Raw genomic sequence first — 21,776 nt, 5'->3', positions numbered from 1 at the left:
ATCCACTAATGCATATTCTGCCAAGTAGTGTCCCCTCCCAGGTCCTCCTAGGTCTTGGAGCCCGCGGCCATCTGCAGACTGGAGGATCCTTCTCAGCGTCATGGCTTAAAGACAAAGTGCCTCCATTTGCAAAGGAAACAATTGTATTAAAAATACAGCTGGGAGGGCTGGGATGTGGCTCAGTGGGTAGAATACTTGCTTAGCATTCATGAAGGCCTGAGTTCGAGTCCCAGCACTGCATAACAAGTGTGGTGCCCCTCCAAGTGTGATGCACAACATCCTCTTCTGGCCTCTGCATGCACCTGCACGTGTGGCATACCTTGAATGACTGGTTGTTTGGTTGGTTCGTTTTTGTTTTGGGTTTTCTTTGGTTTTTGGATTTTTGAGACAAGGGTTCTCTGTGTAGCCCTGGCTGTCCCAGAACTCACTCTATAGACCAGGCTGGCCTTGAACTCAGAGATCTGCCTGCCTCTGCCTCCTAAGTGTTGGGATTAAAGGTGTGTGCCATCACCGCCTGGTTTAAAAAGTATATTTTAAAAAATAAGGTTCTCATCATTCACATAGCGAGTTCAAAACCAGCCTGGGCTACATGATCCTTGTCCCCCCAAAATTAAATCCAGCTGTTAATATTAATCTCACATTACTATTTCTTGTTAAGTTCATATTCCTATTTCACATTAACATGAATATTAATTTCATTACACACTGCTGCATTGCACGATGGTGCAGGGTGGAGGTTCAGTCCCCAAGTCCAGCTGTTGGCGACAGCTGCACAGTGGCCTGCAGGGGCTCCCAAGGCACAGGTGCAGCTCCGAGTGCTGGGGCTGCACCACACACACACACACACACACACACACACACACACACACACACACACACGATGATCCTGGGTCACTGGGCTCTGGCTGGGGAAGGCAAGGCCCTCCTCCCACGGGGTCTGTGGACCTGACTACACACACACACACACACACACACACACGCACCACACCACACACACACGCACACGCGCGCGCGGACCTGACTACAAGCTCCTGTTTACACACTGCCTGTGGCCGCCGTCATCAACTGTCACACCCGGGGGTGTGAAGCATTACTGCTTATCCTCTTACCATGCTGGAGGCCAAGGGTCTCCATGAGACAGGTTATGGCCCCTCCAGACAGAGCCTTCCTTCCTTGACCAGCAATACATCCTGTGCTCCAGACCAATGTTCTCTTCTGCTTTCATGGCTTCTCATGGGCTCTGTCGCTTTCTGATCTGCTTTCCTCCCACTTACGAGCCCTGGACCCTAATGGGCCTCTGGACTACCCAGGTTGCCCTGGTTGGCCATATCCAGGTCCCTTTAGTGATGGGTACCCTGCGGGAAGAGCTGTCCTGTCTCACCAGCACTTTTGGGGGTGCTTTTCACCCACTGGATCTTCAGTGTGAAGGCCCAGGAGCTGAGAGTAAGGGAATCAGAAGCCCAGTTGTTTTGAGAGGGGATCAAGCTGGCTAAGTCTTGTCCCTGATGTGATGGTTAGCTTTGTCAGATTGACTCCATATACAATCACCTGGAAAGGGAGTCTCAGTCAGTGATTGTCTAGATTAAGTTGTCCTGTGAGAATTATTCTGATTGTGTTCACTGGTATGAGAAGACCTGCCTACTGGGGGGTACCATTTCCGAGGTGGGGGATTTGAGCTGTGTGTGAGAAGTATGCTGAGTACAGACATGCACTTATCTGTTGGCTTCTGATTATGGCTGTGATGTGACCAACTCTCTCATGGGCCTACTGCTGCGACTTCCTCAGATCCGTGCTACGATGGACGGACTGTAACTTGAAACTGTGAGCTAAAGGAGCCCTTTTCTCCCCTAGTTGGCTTTGTCAGGGTGTTTCATCACAGCAACAGGAGATGAAACTAAGACACTTGGTCACTCAGTCTCATGAGCAGAATACCATCCCTCTTGCCAGCTCCTCTGGCCAGGCAGGCTCATGGGGGTCCAGCAGCAGCCACCCCACACTTGCCTCTTCCCACCACTCTCCAAAGCTCCTGGCTCTCCACCAGGACACAGGCCCCACATCTCTCCACCTCAAACACCTGCAGAGGGACATATATTTACCTCCCATCAGAGGCCACACACACAGCTTTTTGCACGTCAAACACATTGGTAATGGTGAGAAACCAGGCAGACACGACAGTCAATGATCTAGCGGCAGTGTTCCCGGGAGTGAAGCCCAGGGCTCGTGTGGTGGGCCAGCACTGTACCAGAGCCCAGCCCTCTCTGACTTGTACTTGGAGACAGGGTCTCACTGAGTTGCCTGCTCGACTCCAAGGTCTGTCTGTCTCAGGTCGAGCAGTTGAGACTAAGAGCGCACTCTCAGGCCCTTAGGCAGACCAGTCACCCAGGACCCACTGTCTCCAGTTCTTTTGGGATTAAAAAAGAGCTGTGGAAGACCCTCAGTGCTGGGAAAGGTGACTGTTCTCTCAGGGCAGGACATCACACCAGCCCCTTCACTCAACACTGATGCAGGGATGGTGTGCGGTTCACACGGCTTTTCAGGGGCTGACAAAAATAACAATGCTTGGAACCTAGCATTGATGCTGGGATGGGATGGCTATTTCCTGAGGGTCAGGGAAAGGGGGAGTGGATGAAGGGAATCAGCAGGCCATCTTCAAAATATTTTATTATAAAACAGAATACAGGGCTCATCAACAGTTCCCACCCAACACTGTCAAATACACGCTGCTGGACGGCACAATGTCCAAAAGATTGGACATCCGTGAGGATCTCAGTTCCCTTAGCATTGCAGGGAAGCTGCAGCAGGGAGTGGAATGGAGAGAAGGCAGGTCGCCAGGATGCTGGGCTAACGCTGAACAAGATCATCAGTCCCTCCAGAGGGGAAGAGCCACATCCAGGACTGCGGGCCACCCACAGCTGTGGCCCAAATTCGGGCAGAGATGACCTGTTGTGGACAGGAAACTCCAACAGCCCCCAGCTTCAGGCCACTACTTCTTATTCCTTGGCTTTAGCTCTTCAGCTGCGTTACGCAGGAAAATGTAATTTTTCTTTTGGGGATTATAAAACTCATGTCCCTAAAGAAGGGGGAAAAAAACCTCCAATGATCTTTGTATTAAAGACAACAGCTACACCCACACCAAGTCTTGCTCTGAGAAGGTAGAGTTAAGGATGAGATGTTAACAGTCCTGTGTTATACATGACCTCTACCCTCAGAAGTCAGAGAGCCAGGATCTAGTCTTCTGGGTACTGGCCCCTTTATGACTTCACTGCCAAGACAACTGCTCAGGGTCCCAGGCTTAGCACTAGCCCTGACTAGAGGTTTCACAGACAGCCAAGCTCACCCATGATGCTTTATTTTACGAGAGAGGACCTATTCCACAGAGGGGGCAGCTCCCAGGAGAGCAGAAGTCAAGGGGCATCAGCCGGTGGGGGCACAGAAGGGCTCTGTACCAAAGCCCCCGTCTGGGTCTCACTTATGTAGACCAGGCTGGTCTTGAACTCAACAGAGCTTGCCTGCCTCTGCTATCCCAGTGCTGGGGTTAATGTGCACTCAGCTGTGGCTCCACTCTTTAAGCAGTATTCAGAGAGTGAGCTTTCTCCTCTCCTGGGTTATTGTGTTTAGTGCTCTGAGCTCAGGGTAAAATGCAGGCTTTTTCTTTTTGTCTTTTCTTTGGCGGTGCAGGGGATTGAACCAAGAGCCTCACCACAATGCCAGCACTTTGCTACTGAGCTATACACAGCCTGCTTCAAGTTTGAAGAGGGTCTTGTCAAGCCACTCAGGCTTTGTGATCCTTTGCCTCAGTCTCCTGAGTGATGCAACTGTAGCGTGAACCACCATTCACAGCAAAATGCAGTGTTTTTTAAAGATTTGTTTACATGTGTGTGTGGCCATGCACGTTTGAACATACGTAGGTTCACCACATGCCTGCAGTGGCCAGAAAAGGACACAGACGACCTGTAACTGGAGCCAGAGACAATTATTAGCTGCCATGAGGGTGTAACTCTGGCTAAGCCTGGAAACACTCTAAAGAGAAATGGGGAGCCAGGAGGCAGCAGCTGTGCAGACTGGAGCTGCAGGAATGCAACACCTACAGAACCCTGAGGCTGCCTGCCCTCACTGGAAGAGGAAGACTGGCAAGAGGGCAGGAGCAGCCTCCAGAGGAGCAGCTGTGGGAAGCAGAGCTAAAGCATTCATCAAGCAGAAAGGAGGCTTCCAGAGCTGACAGGGAGACCGAGCACGTCAGCACCCCAGCTGCAGCACGTAGACACACACGGGAAGTGGATGGATGCCGAGAAGGTGCCGAGCAGATTCTCTAAGGCTGGCATATGTGTGCTCTCTGGCAAAGCAGGGAGAGAACAGTGTAGAGAAATGGAGTAGGAACTTGTGTGGGGTAGGAAGGAATGAACAAAAATTGAGACAGATGGGCAAGCCACTGTGAGTCTGGGGACTTCATCAGAAGCAAGGAGAGTGGGAAAAGGCATTGTATAGCAAAGGGCAGAGAAATGAAAACCACGAGGAATGAACTGGAGGCATCTCCTTCAATAGACACTCTCTAAGGTCTGAGTTATGGCCCCAAGACCACATATATCACCACCTGCAATGCCTCAAGATGCAGCCAGAACCCCGCCAGCTCCTTACTCTCCCTGTGCAAACCAAACGATGTCATCAGAGCAACACTTGGTGACCCCTCCTCTCCCCAGCATGCCCATGTTTTGTGTTCAAGAACAAGGAGGAGCTCACGATGGCTCTCCTTGACAAAACATTCCCATTGTGCCAAGATGTGACTGAAGATGACACTGAACCCACACCGAGAGCCAGGCTGCCAGTCTCTTCACAGGGAGGTGGCAATGGCCTGGTCAAGGGTGCTCAAGTCCAAGAGGAATTTACAATTCAAACTCGGACCTGTGGCCCCAGAGCCTGAGAGGGAGGGCCCAGAGCGGGCTTGGAAGTTCTCACCTTGGACCAGTCGTAGCTGGAAGCATAGGCAAATATGTTTCCGTTGTGATTGAAGCAGCAAGCCGCTATGGGCTGGTCTAACTGTTCTGAAGTCTTCAGTTTTGTCCTGGCGTCTTTGTCCCAGAAGCTGAACCTACCATCAGACCCCACAGTGGCAAGGGTGCCGTGGACAGGATGGAAGGCAATTCCGTTCACCTGCAAAGGGTGATATGCACAGTGAGAAGAAGCAGAAGCAGGTTGCTGCCAGTACAGCTCCCAGCTCAAGTCAGGAAACCAAGCACATGGGCACATTTCACTCCTTGGCCATGCTGCCTAAGGCAACTGGCAGCTCCCCAGATAGGAATTCTCATTTGCACCCACTGGCTGCACCAAGCCATAACCTCAGCAAAATGTGTGGGATTTCTTTTAGCAAACAAGTTTCTTGAACATCACTATGTGCGGAAATTGTCTATGGACACCCACAAGGCAGAAATGCCAGTGCCCCATGTAACAAGCTCACATTCCAAGCACATCTAGAACAGAGCCAGTCAACAGGTTTGTAAAGAACACTGAAGTCTGCAAACACAAACACAGGCTCTTCTAGGACTTCTGGTCCCAATGCATTGGAGAGCCAGCTCCAAGTCTGGTTCCAGGGGGTTTCTTTCTCTTCATGATGGAATGCTGCTGGAACGTACTGCATAGATGTCTTGAGGAGCTGAAGTGTTGGTGCCATTGGATCGATGGCATTTGAAGGTGAAGTTATCTTTGGCCCTGAAAAGCAGAGGACATCTCAGTTTCCTCTCAGAACCAGTTGGAAGAGCATCCCAGGCAGTGTCACTTACGGGTTTGGAGGGTTGATGTAGTGAATGGCAACTCTGCCCTCAATACTTCCCAGAGCAAAACCTGTCGGCTTGTTCTGTTTGTCTTTAAAAATAGCCACACATCGATGCTATGATTAAAATAAAAGGGGAAGGATCATTATCAACATGTAATAAATATTAGTTAACATGAACAAACGTTACCCATTTTTAGGTTTTAGAAGAACCCAAACCATGACTCAAATACAAAGGCATTTTTGTCTCCCCCACTCTAACCCTCCTCAGCTCCAGGGCCCATCTGTGCACAACTGAAGCTGCCCCTATTCAGCACAGCCCTCCAAGTCCAAGGCTCCAGCCCTGCTTGGCTGTGCTCAGAGCAGGGTCTCACTTTGATCAGAGGGCACCCTTCAGGTCAGACACCCAATGTCTGTTCCTGTTTCCCTAGCCAGGAGGCAGTGCAGCAGCCAGTCCTCGGATAGGGAACCCTGGACAGGGACACACAGCAAAGTCAGTAGTTTGGTTATCACATGTACGAGGACCTGGTTAGGCTGTTGTCCTGGCCTGGCCCACTTCAGTTACTACACCAGCCCCTAAGTTCATCCACTGTGCAATGACAAGCTTCCTTCGTTTTAGGGGTGAACACCCACTCACTTGGCTATCACGAGCCTACTATACTAAAAGGAGCATTCTTTAACATATTTGGTTTGGTTTTTGAGACAGATTTCTCTGTGCAGCCCTGGCTTGTTGTAGAATATTATTTTAAGGTATGTTACTTTTGTTTACATTGCATTTGTTTAACTCTGTGAAGCTGGGTTACTGTGCCTGTCTAAGACACCTGATGGTCTAATAAAGAACTGAATGGCCAATAGCAAGGCAGGAGAAAGGATAGGCAGGGCTGGCAGGCAGAGAGAAGAAATAGAGAAATATGGGAGGGAAAAAGAAAAGAGAAGGAGTATGACATTAAGGTCCAGCCACCCACACACAACAAGCCACAGAACAAGAGTAAGATTTACAGAAGAGAACAGGAAAAGTCCAGAGGCAAAAGACATGTGGATTAAGTTAAGGAAAGCTGGCTAGAAACAAGCCAAGCTAAAGCCAGGCATTCATAATTAAGAATAAGCCTCCATGTGTGATTTATTTGGGAGATGGGTGGCAGGCTCCCCAAAAGAGAAAAAAACAACACTGCCTCTGCCTCCTGAGTGCTGGGATTAAAGGCATAGGCCACAGCTGCCACTGCCACCACCACCGCCGCCACCACCAGGCCTGATTTCCTTCTTAGAAGCGTCTGACCTGACAGTAATTCTATTTGGCTGTGCCCAAATCCTCAGGCACTTTGGGCCACTTTCATGGTGCAGGAGCTTTTGCCATACCCTTGCCAACAGTTGCTATCTTTCTTACTTTTGTGTTTCTTGCGCGCATACACACAGTGTATGTGTGCAGACATCTGAATAAATGCACAGGAACCAGAGAAGGATGTCAAATGTCCCCTTTCACTTTCTGTGTGTTGTTAAGACAGTCTCTCTAGCTCCCTTGGCACTGAGGTTACAGCGTACATTAGCCCAGGCCCATCTTGTCACATGAGTGCTGGGATCTGAATTCAGGTCTTCGTTACTGTGCAGAAAGTGCTCTCAACCATGGCACCATTTCTTAAGGCACCATCTTCTGACCTTCTGGAAACAGTGGTCCCCCATGCAGGAAGTGCTGTCTCAGGGCTCTCCTGGGATCACATACCTGCTGACCAGGTTGTTCTCTTTGGAGAAATTTTGAATCGGGTCATTGGTTTTGCTACAAATTCTTCACGCCCTTAAAAAGTAACTCCTTAACAATACAAATCCCTCACTATCCCTCACTAGTCTGTTCCCTGCAGGTTTCTCATTGCTGGTTGCTTCCTTCCTATGCTGAAGCTTGTCTGATGTGGTCCCCTGGGTTATTCATTTCTTGCCTATGTTTTTGTGTGTCATTTCCAAGAAATCATTGCATACAGTTTTATGTAGCTGCTAGGAAGACTTGGGATTGGGGGTGTTAGGAAGAGCGAGAAAGGAACTGGGGAAGCCTGCTGGTTGAGAAGGGAGAGGAGAAAGGTGACTCAAGAGTGACCTCTATCTGAAGGGCAAAGTGCTCCGGATTCCTGATGGCAGTGCATCATTACCAAATGCTTTCTGTGACGCCATGGGCACAGGGCTTAGTGGAGAAAGGGAGAGGAGTGGGAGGGGTGAGGAGGAAGACTCTGAACTGTGAAGGGAAGGACCAGAGACCGTTCTGGAAGAGGCAAGGATGGCCTGCTTCCCAGGATGAACCAGACTAGGGCACGCTTTAGTAAGGTGCTAGAGAGAAACTTAGTGATGGACTATGTCAGGTTCCTGCAAAGGCTGCAGGGCAAGAGGGCTCACCATGGAACCAGTCTCCAGAGAACCTGGCCAGCACCTAGAGAAGCTGCATGTGCACAGACCCTGCAGGAAGAAGGCTAGGATGGTTCAGCCCTCTCTGAGAGGAGAAACACAGGCTAGGAGAAGACCTAGAGCAGGGGAGCAGGAAGGCCTTGCAGTCCTACAGTCAGGGTAGGGCTGAGCTGGAGCGACAGACCTAGTTCACCCAGATGGGCTGGGAGCACTCAGTAGCACTAAACCACTGGGGGGGGGGGGGCTTTGGGGGACAGGGAAGTCTGGCTCAGCCATGGATGTAAGTGCTTATGTAAAACTGTGCTTTTGTTTCTTTTCTCCTTTTTTCTTTTCTTTCTTTTTTTCTTTTTTTTTTTTTTTCCAAGACAGGGTTTCTCTGTGAAGCAGTCCTGGCTGTCCTGGAACTCACTCTGTAAACCAGGCTAGCTTCGAACTCAGAGAGCTCCCCCTGGCTCTGCCTCCCGAGTGCTGGGATTAAAGGTGTGCACCACCACCGCCCCACTGTGTTTGTTTCTTTAAATTCACTTTCTCTGAACATATCAGCAAGCTTTTCAAAACAGGTACTGTATACCTGTGCCCCACACGAGCACCATCTTGCATGCAGCAGGTGCCAAATGTATGTTTTTCAATGGTCTCTGACCCACCTGGTGTTTCAGTGGAGACTCTATCCTCCTGAACTCAGAAGGCTGATTCTCTAACTGGTAGACAATCAGGCCTCTCTCTGCAGTGGCCACCACGGCCATTGGGTATATCTGGGAAACAGAAGAAAGATACACAACACTTGACATGAAGACATTTTAGTCACAAAATTCTAATGTTTCAAAAAGTTTAATTCAGTGGTAGTAATGTATTTATGAAAACACAGAGAAACCACACCTGTAAGCAGAACACTCACACATATTTGTTTTACTCTGGATGGTGGGGATGCTTTGGGTTTTGTTATTGTTTGTTTTGCTACACAGCATAGGCTAGTATCTTGAACCCTGATCAAGACGGCACATTGTTATCATGTCCTTTAGAGTTTTTAAACTATAAAATGCGGATGCTTAAAAAGTATTCTGAGACACCAGTGAGAATGGATGGTCATCTCCACCCCTTCATATGATAACAGCCTGTATTTCAGTGTGTTTTCTTCCTGTCTTTGAGTACCCGATGTTTCTTTCCTTTTTGAGACAGGGTCTCACTCTGCGCCCTTGCTAGCCTGGAACTCGAGCTGTAGACCAGGCTGGCCTAGAACTCAGACTGTCTTGCCTCTGCTCTGACAACTGGGATCACAGGCACAAGCAAACATGCTCGGTCAGGTATTTTCTATAGTTTGTGAACATCAGCCCCCAGTGTGCACTTGTCTGAGGATGGGTCCCCCTGTGAATTACCTGGGTAGTTGTAACAAACCCTAAGACTTAAGCAGACGTGGAGGAAGCACTTCAGTTTCCATCCCACTCAGGCAGTCCCAGAGATCAGAACCATCCACAAAGATCTCCGCATTCTTCTTCCATCACACCATGCTGTCTCCCCACAAGGGAGGATAGGTGACTAGGGGCACACGCTCAAACAAATGTCCAAAAGTCCAGTGCTTTCGTCTCTGGTCCCAATGAAAACATCCAGAACGCAGCACTTAGTACTATAGGACAAAGGCAGCCCCAAATGTCTGTACGAGTAGTCTGCTAAAGCCGAAGGCTTTCCATCACCTACAAACCACAGGAGGCCACGGAGCCGCATTTGCTCAGCTGTTGGAAAGAAGTGAGGCTCTTTACTTACCACATCTGCACAGTAACAGCGCTCAGGGAGTTGCAAGACCATCATAGGATTTGACGACCGGGTATCCCAAAACTGAAAGCAGAGAGGAGCAGCAGTGAGAGACTGCTGAGGGCCGACATCGGCACGGCCTGACAGCATCTCCAGCGTACAATCCCTCCACCACCCAGCATACCTTCAGAGTCTTATCCCAGCTCCCCGTCATCACACAGCTGTAGTTCGGGGCTTTGATCCAATGTATAGTCTTAACAGGAGCATCATGCTGTTAAAAGACAGACACCAGGGAGACACTTGAACAACCAGAGCAAATAGCTCTAGTTGTGGAAATTCAAAGGAACTGACTTAATCAAATCAACTACTAGGTTATATTCAACAATAACAAAATCAAAGGGCATTTTAGTGCTTTCCCAGGACCCAAGGGTGTTACCCAGGGGCTTGCACCTATGATCTGTCCTAACACAAGCTTACCCTCACTCATAATTAGCTGTGACAGTAAGGCCCTTCCTGAGAACTATCTAGAAGGATCTAATGGGGACTGCTACTGGTGCTGCTGTTTACTAAGAGGAAACTTTACTGAGGAGGCTGAGAGATGCCTTCAGCGGAGGGCTGCGAAGCCTGTGTCAGAAGCCTCCCTACCCTTCACTACAGCGGCTCTGGCAGGGCCTTCACTACTCTCTGGTCTTCACACTGAGACCCAGCCTGCTGCCCGAGGTGATAATGGTCCGCGGGTACATGGCAGGCACCAGCCAACACCTGCTGAAGGACAAGGGAACAATGACCGGCAAGTCACACATGGGCTGGAAGCCAAACTGGTCAGGACCGTCTGCTCTTGTCTTTACCAATGCTTGTCACCACCTACGTGGACATGGGAGACCTGTGGCAAAGTCCTCTGCAAAATCTGGTACAAGTGAGGGTGCTTACAATGTAAGCCGGACTGTTTAGTGCTGCTTCCTGAGCCCACCCACGAAGACTTCTCACCTGTGCTATCTGAATGGCCTGGTTGCTGTTCAGGTCCCACATCTTGGCTGTTTTATCACACGATGCTGTGAATACTTTGCTCCCATCCTAAAATAAAACAGACAGTCTGCTTAAGGAGCAAAAGTTAAGTCTCCACGACACCCAAGAGCTGGGTCATGCATCTGCTCTGCATTTTCCTATATTTAAGAGCTAGCACACAGCAAACTAGTCTTGTAAGTAATATAACTAGAAACTGACTACTAAGAGCTCACGTAGAAACAGGATCTCTAAGAAATCAAGTGGTGCCCAGTAGTGGTAGCATGTGCCTTTAATCCCAGCATTTGGGAAGTAGAGGCAGGTGGATCTCTGAGTTCAAAGCCAGCCTGGTCTACAAAGGGAGTTCCAGGACAGTCAGGCCTACACACAGGAACCCTGTCTCGAAGAAAACCAGGAAATAAAACAATAAAAAAATCAAGTGGCTTTGAAAGCTACAGAATGAAAACCAATGTCAGCTGGCGAAACTCTTAATGGGTAAAGATCACTGCCAAGCCAGACAGATAAAGACCCACAAGTGGGAGAAACATCAACACCACCATATACACATCACACCCACAAATACAAAAAACAAAACCAACTTCAGCTCACTATACATCCAGAGACACAAAAGGCTTCAAGAAATGACATAATAAGTCCACTTTACTGCCATACCAAACCTGACCAAAACATCTTAGCAGAAGGATTTCTTTTACCTCAGAGCTTCTCAGCAGCAGAGGGACAGCACCTGGGATCCTCACCTGTCCCATCTCGGCATCCTCAGGTAATCTTTAGGTATCTAGCTCTGCCTCTATAGCTCACATCTAACATCTAAGTCTCATACGTCAAAAGGTTCCACACCCATCAGAATTATGCACTGATATACATGCAGGTGAAACACCCATACTCACAAAAACAAAACCAAGAACCTGTGTAGCACTTCACATTCAAGCCATAACACACATCGCTAATAATAATTAAAAAAAAACAAGGAGTTGGGGATTTAGCTCAGTGGTAGAGTGCTTGCCTAGCAAGCGCAAGGCCCTGGGTTCGATCCTCAGCTTCAAAAAATAAATAAAAAATTAAAAAAAACCAAACCAACAAACAAAACAAGCAGGATGATGTGGTGGAGCACACTTTAATCCCAGCACTATGGAGGCAGAGGCAGGCGGATCTCTGAGTTCAGTGCCATCCTGGTCTACAGAGAAACCCTGTGTCTCAACAAAGCAAAACAAAAAGCCTTAAGGACAGCTCTGCACACCTGTCACAGAACCCTTATCAAGCATGCACATGCCCAGAAAGGGAAAGGGTCCTTCTCTAAGGACAGGAAAAGGGAAAGAAAGAAATCCTGTACAAATATTTGGAAATGCAGAATCCCCAGTGAAATATTCAGGCTACAAGGTTAATACCCTTAACTGGAAATCCTGACAGGCTCTAATATTGAGTGCTACCACAATCCAATTGCCTACCAAATTCAAAAGCTTTGGAAACCAAGACACTTCTGGCCTTAAGCATTTTGCTACAAAAGGATAAATCTGCTGAGATATTGGGAGCTCGGAAAGTTAAGGCATGTAGATCTCTGAGTTCTGTGCCAGCCAAGGCTGCACTATGAGACCCTGTGGTGGTTCGAGTGAGAATGGCCCCCATGGGCTCTTGCATTTGAGGTTTCAAGCCATCCTCAGTGTTTCTGCCTTCTACCTGCAGATCAAGATGGGGACCTCTTAACTGTTCCTGCTGCACGGGCTTTTGCTCTGCCACCATGGACCCTAACCTAAGTCATACGTTTAATTAAACACTTTCTTTTAGAAGTTGCCTTGGTCATGGTGTTTTGTCACAGCAATGAAAGAGTAACTCATACAGACCCCGTCTCAAAACACCAAAAGGAAACTAGACATACATCACTCCAGCAGACGTCGAGCACTGGCCCAGTGTGCATCTGCTGGGCTTTCGGAATGGTCTGCCCACTGTCTTGTACTTCCCAGCAGCGAACCTGTAAGACAAGACAAGTTAATGAGAACAGGGCAGTTCCTGGTCTCTAGTGTGCACACATCCAGTACGGTTCACTGTAGGCTTCCTACATCAATCCAGTTATCTGACTTTCAAGCACAAACCAAGTGAAATGTACAAGCAAGCAGCTCCCTTCCCACTGCTGAGCCAGAAGCACACAGAGGGTACCGCTCACACCTACCACCACAGCTAGGCTGCTGGCTCAGCAGTCACTCAGGCCTAAAGAAGTTCATCTTTCTACTATAATGCTTCCGATATCATTTTCTTATTATGCATTTTGCAGATTTTGTAACCGTGGTTAGAAAATAAATTCCACCAGAAAGACTAGTTAAGTTCTGTGCATTCAGACTTCCTTCAATGCACACACATCTAAGAAAACTGGGAGGAACACAAGGTGGGACCCTATGCCTCTTTACTTCTGTACCTGCAGTTTTCCTCACCTGCATTCTCACCCTGTCCATCTTTGAATGTACTTCTAACTTGGTTTATTTCTTTGAGGTAAGGTCTCTCACATAGCCCAGGCTGGCTTTGAACTCACTATGAAGCTGAGGATGACCCTGAACTTGTGATCCTCCTGTTCCACCTTCCAGGGTGTGTGCCACAAAACCTGGTTTTCTTCTAATCTTTAAACAGCAGATGAAATGAGTAAAATAAGCTTGCTCACCTTCACATCCTCCCTGCTGCAGGCAGTTTGGAATCTTTCTCCAAACTCTTCTATACAGCCAAGTCTGGTGGTCCTATACAGCAGTGCCAGGTCTTACCTAAGCATGCCCCTTAAACTTGGGTTTTCTGTGGTAGTGGGAATGGGACACAGGGCCTCACACAGCCCTGGTCCTGAGGGCACCAAGCTTAGCTGTGCAGATCTGTTTCCCGCGCTCGCTCTCTCTCTCTCTCTCTCTCTCTCTCTCTCTCTCTCTCTCTCTCTCTCTCTCTCTCTCACTCCCCCCCCCCCCCCCCCCCCATGAAGCTGATGTCCTAAAGCACAAACATGAGCAGTCTCTAACTCTGGGGATGTGAAGGGAAGTATCAGGCGTCCCTCAAGTTCCAGATGCAGAGTCAACAGGACAAAAGGCTTAAATAGAAAGACTTGTCAAAAGCTGCTGCGACTAGCCTGGCTACCAGCAGTACTTAAGGCTCCAGCTTGCCCCCCTCATACATACTATGACTCATCAAAGCTGCTTACTTTTACAAATTTGATAGGGAAAAAAAAAAAAAGGAGCCTACCAGCCTACCATACACACTTCTTTCTGATCATGAATGTAGCAGAATGGTCTGGATCTGCTGTTGTGTGGAGCCTCCTGACATCTATGCCCATTTCTCACATTTTCCTTCATGCACTCACTGAGCTTAGTGTACAAAGTGGCTAATAACAGTCTGTGAAGAATTTGCCCTGTTATTTAAAGTCTTAAAGGTATTTAAAGTTCAAAATTCACCTGAAGAACATTTGCTGAATGCCAAGAAAGGTTCTTAACAAACAATATAAGGCCAGGCAGTGGTGGTGCATACCTTTATTTCCAGCACTTAGGAAGCAGAGGCAGGCAGATCTCTTGGGTTCGAGGCCAGTCTGGTCTACAGAGTGAGATCTAGGACAGCCAGGGCTACGTGGCAAAACCACGTATCAAAACAAAACAAAAAAGCAAAAACAACAGTAACAAAAGCCCTCAAACAAACAGTATAAAGAGTGCAGTTGAGTCAGGAATGGGGAACCTTTGGGCAGTGCTGGGCTGTGGTGCTGCCATTCGGAAGGATGCACAGATTCTACATCATGTCTTAGAAAGGGCCATACCTTAGCCTTGACTCACTCACAGACAGAATGCTGAGAGGCACTTACATCATTAGCCCATGATCCCGCAATAAGGAAATTCCCTGGTAAGGTTGGTGGGCTGAAAGACAGACAACCGATGCTATCATCAGGAGAAGATGTTACTTCGATATCCTGGGGAGGAAGGTCAGAGTTAAAACGCACACACTGTCACCATAATAAGGCGGCTTCCCTTCTTACCAATCACCCAACACTTGGAACTCATCTCTCCTTGCCTTCAGAGCTAACTGGATCTGACCTTTCCTCATTTTGATCAAAAACAGGAATAATAAGCAGGTCAGGGAAAATACTAGAGCTGCTGGCTTAGAATCACGTTAATGAAAGGCACAAAGGCAGCATCTGCACAAGGTGGCCCCCACCTACTCCAAGTGTTTGGCCAAGTTGCCCCCCACCCCCAGTCCTCACTTTCCTGCTGTGTGAACAGAACAGTGCACATTCTCCAGGGCTGCTCAGAGAGCCACACTAAAATTATGCAGAAGTGGCCAGTGAGATGGCTCTGGTTTAGGTCTGTGTCTGCTGCAGTTCTCAGTGGGCCCTGGGAAGCTTTGGCTTTCACAGGTAGACTGGACAGTTGTGGCAAGCTGAGAGTGAGGACAAGACACTAATTCTGCAGAGGATGAGCTTTGTGCTCTGCTGTTTCTCAGCTTCATCCCACAGGCATCTCCTAGGCCAGCCAGAGACCCCCCAACCCCACCCCACTTCTCTTCACCCCACAGGAGGCTCCCAGGCTCTCTGCCTCTCCAGCTGCCAGCAGTATGTGGCATGTGGCCTGACTCTTTTTGTACTCCCTTTGAGGATCTGAGTGATACCTTCATTGGGTTGTGATTATCTGTGGTTGTGCTCCCAAACATGCTGGTCCCACCAGTCCCAAATCCAGAGGCTGACCCAAACAGACTCATGTTGGCTGTAAGACACAAAGTGGAAGATGTTGAGGACAGGCCCTCCTTAGGTGATACAGAGCACATCACAGAGGGACAAGCACTCTGGTGCTAAGCCAGGCCTTGTTCTTCAGTAGAGATTTAAATGTGCAGCAAGTAGAATGTCTTCTAAAGGAGCCTTTTTGCCTAGCACGGTACAATCCCACGCTCAGGCAGAGGGAGGCCAGCCTGGTCTATCAGTGAGTTCCAGGACGGCCAGGGCTACATTGATCCTGGCTCACAAACAACCTCTGGTCTTTTTAGAGCAGTTTTAGCCTCTACAAACCATGGAGGGAGAATTTCCCATACTCCTCTCTATTGGAACGATGCCCTTGCCAGCACTAAGGCACCAACACTGACATGTTACAGCATCTTAGTCAGCAACCAGGAGAGAGCCATTCACTCTCCAGAGACACTACACACCAGGCACCCAGCAGGAGGCAGAAGGGCCTCCTGAGCTCAAGGTCCCGTCCCGGGAGCTCCCTTCCCTCCTGTACTCTAGGTCAACGTCTACATGAAGCTCCCCAGAAAGAACAACCAGTCCTGCCAGGAGCCCCACTGTTTCTTCTGAGGACTTTAAGAAAAGCAATCCACTTTGGCCCACTGAGTACTAAAAGGCCTGGTGTGACAATATAGCTTCAGAGTCAGCAAGAACCCTCACCATCAGGCTTTTCTTGAACATCCCAGGCTCCCAGGCCCACCTGTCACTCTCTTTCCTGCTGTGCAGAGAACAGTGCACATTCTCCAGGGCTGCTCTGAGACCCACACTAAATTACACACAAGTGGCCAGGGAGATGGCTCAGGCAGTAACCATATGTGATGTACAAGCCTGGAAACTGGAGTCTGATCCCCAGGATCTGACCACCACATGCAGGCTGTGGCATGCATGCCCACACACATAAATAAATAACGCAGAAATGGGTTGGGGTCAGCCAGGTGAGATGGCACATGTAATCTCAGCATTTGAGAGGTAGCATCAGGAGGATCAGGTCATTCCTAACTAAACAGGAAGTCTGAGGCCAGCCTAGTCTACAAGAGAATGTGTTTAAAGAAAAGAAGAACATTTGTATGGTCTAGCACACACTGAATGCAATAAACAATATCATTTCCAAGGAAACCATCTGTGCACCGTAGCTCTTCTTTCCTAACACTTCGAACTGGTACTAACTGGCAAACTTTCACACCCAGAAGTCTACCAAGTCAGCCACCTTTCCAAAGGGAAGCTAACTCCCTTTCAATCCACTTGCCAATAAGGGTTGCTTCCTTAAAACACAGAAAGGGGAAACTGCAAGGAATTTTGGGAACGTGTTTGTGTTCCGCTGGCTTTATGACAGACAGAAGGTGAGAGCCACAGTTAGCTCGTTCACATCTACGATAACTAGTGAGGCAGGGTGGTTGACTACAAACCTGCCTGTACATGGAGAGATGCACTGACTCACAGGTTTCCTGCTTGCATGAGCCAGCAAAGGAAGGACAGGGCTTCTGTATAGCTGTGTGGCTTGGGAATGTGAATTAAGACTATTTTCCCACCTTTAAACCGGAAATACTAATCTCTGCTCCCTGGAGTTAAGAAACTAACTCTTCCAGTGCTTGAAACAGCAAGCTCCTCTACTGTGTAAAGATTTATCTTGAAATCATTGTGTGGGTATGTGCACATGAGTGCGGTGTCCACGGAGGCCAGAAGAGGGCTTCGGATGCCCTGCAGCTGCTGGCGGCCGTGAGCGGCCGAGCTCGGGCACAAGGCGGAGCCATCTCTCCAGCCCGAGCATCTATGAGGGATGGATGCTCTCTTGGGCTTTTGAAACAAGGTCTCCTGCAGCCCGGGCTGCCTGAAAAACCTACTGTTCGCTCAGGATGGTCTTGAACTCCGGGCCTCCACCTCCCAGGTGCGCGCCCACGCCCGCCGGGTCGGCCGCGCCCCCCCTCCCGTCCGGCCGCGCCGCGGGCACACCCGCCGCCCGCCGCGTCTCCCTCGCCCTCTCCCCACCTCCGTGGCCTGGGCGGCGCGCGCACACGCACACGGACGGCTGCAGAGGGGCGCAGCCTGCCCGGCTTCGGTTTCCCCACGAGGCCCAGGCTTCACGAGGGAGCGCGGCCGGCGGGGACCGGGTCTCGCCGCGCGACAACCCGAGAATTGGGCACGCGGAGGGCCGCGAAGCCACGAACCTGCTCTGACCGGGGGCGGAGGGGGCGCGGCCAGGAGACCCCCAGATCTCCGAGTCCGCCTCAAGCCGGTGGAAACGGCCCCGTTACCACAGAGGCACCGCGCATGCGCCACAAGCCACTTCCGGGACTGCCCGGAAGGTGTCAGGGAACGATGTTCCTCCGGGCTCAAGGCGGGCGCACATGCGCAAAAGCTCTACTGAAGTCAAGGGGAAGTCCTAATGCCAGGAGTTTATGGATCCGTGAAAGTCGGTCTTGGCTGTTGCCAGACAACTAGTTGAGGAAGGGAGTTGTTTTCATTTGTACATTTATTGGGTTTTTTTCTTTTCTTTTTTGGTTTTTCGAGACAGGGTTTCTCTGTGTAGCTTTTGCGCCTTTCCTGGAACTCGCTTTGTAGACCAGGCTGGGCTTGAACTCACAGAGACCCGCCTGACTCTGCCTCCCGAGTGCTGGGATTAAAGGCGTGCGCCACCACTGCCCGGCTCATTTATTGTTGTTTAAACGTCTCGGATGATAGTGGGGCTGCAGAGGTGGCTCAGCGGTCAAGAGCAGTGAGTGACCTCTTGCAGAGGTCCCAGGTTCCATTCCAGGCACTTAGTTGACGATTCACCATTCCAAAGAGAACCAACGCCCTCTTCTGGTCTCTGTGGCCACTGCACGCACGTGATACACAGAAGCGCAAGCAGTCAAAATACTCATATACATAATACAATTTTAAAGAGTTCATCAACGCATGTCCAAGGCCATCTTCTGAGAGGCTGCCTACCTGCTTGCCCACTGGAGCATCCCAAGGAGCATGATGATGATGCCTACTCACTGGGATGTTTGTTTATTTCTGTGCCTGGATGTTTTGCCTGCATGTATGTATATGCACCACATGCGTGTCGAGGCTAGAAGAGGATGTAGGATCCCCGAAACTGGAGTTACAGACAGTTGAACCATCAAGTAAGTGCTAGGAACTGAGCCAAGTGCTCTTAACTATGAACTTGAGTCCCATGAACTGGTCTGTATTAAGCTGGCCTGAAACACCAGCAAAAGGCTTGCATTATGGAACATTCCATATAGAATGTTAAACATGTCAGGCAAAATGATGACACAATTAGCTAGATTCCAGACTCAAGGAAAAGTAGTTTTAGAGACAGAGAAAGGCTGAATGCCAATAATGAAGAACAAAATGTGATTGGTAGCTACAAAATTACTTTTTTTGTTGGGCAATGGCTGGCAGGCCTTCAATCCCAGCACTCAGTGGGTAAAGGCAGAGGCAGGCAAATGTCTGTGAGTTCCAGGCCAGTCAGAACTACATAGTAAGGCTCTGTCTCCAAAACAATTTGTGAAATTTAAGACAGAAACAGGGTCCCTGGACAATAGAGTAGAAACTGACATTGGCTTGCCTGTTTTAAAGGGACTTCTGTATAACGCAGTCCGAAACTGGCCTGTCTAGGAAACTTTTGATGATTATACATTTATTGTTTTCCCCCTGAAAAGTCGAATAGCAAGCTTCAGTTTGGTTACGTGGAATTTGAACATGAGCGACTACATTTTGGTTTGTAGTCGTGTCTGTTCCTGTTGGGGTCCAGTGAGGGAGTTGAGTCCAAAGTAGGGGACTCCTCTAGTTTGCACCCCACCAGGGACTGTTACTGTGACTTTCCCAGGAGTACTTCAGACACAGGGTATGTGAGGCAGAGGTGATCCAGACTCCTCTGTCTCTCCAGCCCTCCTTATCTCTAAGAGTCCATCAACTAGCAAGCACAGTATACTCTCTATGAGCACGGCTGACAGTGGCCGAAGAGGCTTTGCACTGACTTCTACACCCATCAAACACGGGACAGCTTTCTTCAGGGCTGCGGTCCTTGCAGTCTCATGGGCTGTGCTGGGCAGTCTATGTCAACTTGACACAAGCTAAAGTCCACGAGAGGAGGGAACCTCAACTGAGAAAATGTCTGCAGAAGATCAATCAGGCTGTAGGCAGGTCTGTAGGGCATTTTCTTAATTAGTGTTGACTGGGGAGGGCCCAGCCCATTTCGGGTGGTTTCATGCCTGAGCTGGTGATTCATGGTTCTATAAGAAAGCAGGCTGAGCAAGCCATGAGGAGCAAGCTAGTAAGCAGCACCCTCCATGCCTTTACATCAGCTCCTGCCTCCAGGTTCCTGTCCTGTTTGGGCTTCTGTCCTGACTTCCTTTGATGATGAACAGTGATGTGGAAGCAGAAGCCAAGTATACCCTGTCCTCCCCAAGTTGCTTTGGTGATAGTGTTTATCACAGCAATAAAACCACTGACTAAGACATGGGATTTTGCAGTCTATGGAGCCAGCTCCAGATAGTTATTAATGATCTCTCAGACAATGTGGGGAATCACATCAAGTGGAGATGTCATCTTTCTCCCCCACCCTTACGTTCCCTAACATCGGCCTCTCCAGCCCTTTGTCTCACAGGCTGCTGACTGTGAAGCACAGGTCTGGCTCCAGTGTCCTCAAAGTCTGCTGCTCACCACATGCTGCTTAGCACTGCGAGGCTGCTGTGTATGTCCTGGGTCCACTTGCCCCATGGCCTTCTCTTAGAGCTTTAGACTCATGGCATTTTGTAAATGTAGATCCAACATGTCCAGGGCGGGTCTGAGAGAACCCTGCTGTTTAGAGGATATAATGGACTGGCTGCTGTTGCACATCCCATCAGTACAGCAACAGCAGTGGTTTACCCAAACACAGCAGCTCACATTCTGTGTCTGTTTCTAACCTATTTTATGCAGACACATACTTTATGTGAATAAGCCACTTCATCCTCACAACGGTCTGAAGGACTCTGTCATTATTGCCCTCCCTCATCGTGACTGTGAGACAGAGATGAGGATGTGTCCCCCCCCCCCCCAGCCCAGAGGCAGTGAGTGAGGGGAACCTCACAGCCTGGCTGCACACGAGAGGCAGTATTGCCTCTTCCCTAGCCTAAACACCACAGGGAGATCAGTCATCTATGTACTCAGTATGGGTAAAAACTCACATAAAGCCTTCAATCCCAGCACTCGGGAGGCAGAGGCAGGCAGACCTCTGAGTTTGAGGCCAGCCTGGTCTACAGAGTGAATTCCAGGACAGCCAGGTCTACACAGGGAAACCCTGTCTAGGAAAAACAAAATAAAACAAAAAGAAAAGCAAAAAGAAAAACCTCACATAAAAATCCAAATACTAAAATTTTGGCTGTGACTATCACCCACATTGGTGAAGTTTCAGGAGAAAACTCAGGACAGATTGCAGTTTATAGTACACTTCAAGAGACTGGATGTGTCTATAAGTTTAGTTTTTTCAACTTAAATGATACTTAATTTTGACATTTTTAATTGGAAAGTTCTCATAGGTTGGCTTAAGGTTTGCTAGCAGTTTTGGCCGCCAAGTACAAACTCTTGGAAGTGGGGGTACCCAGAACAAGTTAGCCCATGGGGCCTCAGAAGTACTCACCAGAGTTCCTCCTGCTCCCCACGTCTTCTTTTTATGAGTCTTACACTTTTCCATCTAGTCCTTTTAAAAGTGACTTGAAAATAATTTTAAGGAAATTCCCACTCAAAAGAGTGGAAGGATTTGGGTACCCAGCAAACATTTGCCAGCAGGGGGCAGCCTTGGCTTGTCCTGGGGGCTGTGGTCACATCTCCCAGACAGCCCATTTAGGGACAGAAGTCAGTCAGTGTTGCTCCACACTGCCTTCTGCAGACACCCAGCATCAGCACTGATGTACACATGTGCCCTGGTTTTCAGAGTGTCTGTTCTCTCCAGCAGCACCTGACAGATACTGGCCTCACTCTGACAGTCAACCAGGAGGCCTAAAAGAAACCATGAGGGACATCCTAGAGGATTTGCCCTGTTTTTGTACAATGTGCACTGCTTCTTCCTAACCCCTATGAAACTATGACTTCTGAAATCACTTAGCATCACCAATAACGACAGTTCAATTTCCCAGAAAATGGGATGTTACAGTTTTTTTTTTTTTT

General features: G+C 49.0%; 1 protein-coding gene across 1 annotated transcript; it reads right to left on the bottom strand.

The window, feature by feature from the left end:
• Positions 1-2,643: 2,643 nt before the first annotated feature.
• Rae1 (ribonucleic acid export 1) lies at positions 2,644-17,934 on the bottom strand. The gene is made up of 12 exons (XM_028893782.2): positions 17,807-17,934; positions 15,533-15,627; positions 14,733-14,837; positions 12,792-12,884; positions 10,883-10,969; positions 10,080-10,166; positions 9,908-9,979; positions 8,794-8,901; positions 5,775-5,881; positions 5,628-5,703; positions 4,954-5,148; positions 2,644-3,070 (listed from the first exon to the last, which is right to left on the bottom strand). The coding sequence occupies exons 2-12, from the start codon at positions 15,620-15,622 to the stop codon at positions 2,984-2,986; spliced, it is 1,107 nt and encodes a 368-aa protein (XP_028749615.1). The 5' UTR covers positions 15,623-15,627; positions 17,807-17,934; the 3' UTR covers positions 2,644-2,983.
• Between the last annotated feature and the right edge of the window lie 3,842 nt (positions 17,935-21,776).

This window comes from Peromyscus leucopus, chromosome 4, assembly GCF_004664715.2.
Source record: "Peromyscus leucopus breed LL Stock chromosome 4, UCI_PerLeu_2.1, whole genome shotgun sequence".
Taxonomy (NCBI): Eukaryota; Metazoa; Chordata; class Mammalia; order Rodentia; family Cricetidae; genus Peromyscus; species Peromyscus leucopus.
The sequence above is the reverse complement of the archived record's forward strand: the minus strand, read 5'-3'. Positions and strand labels throughout refer to the sequence as shown.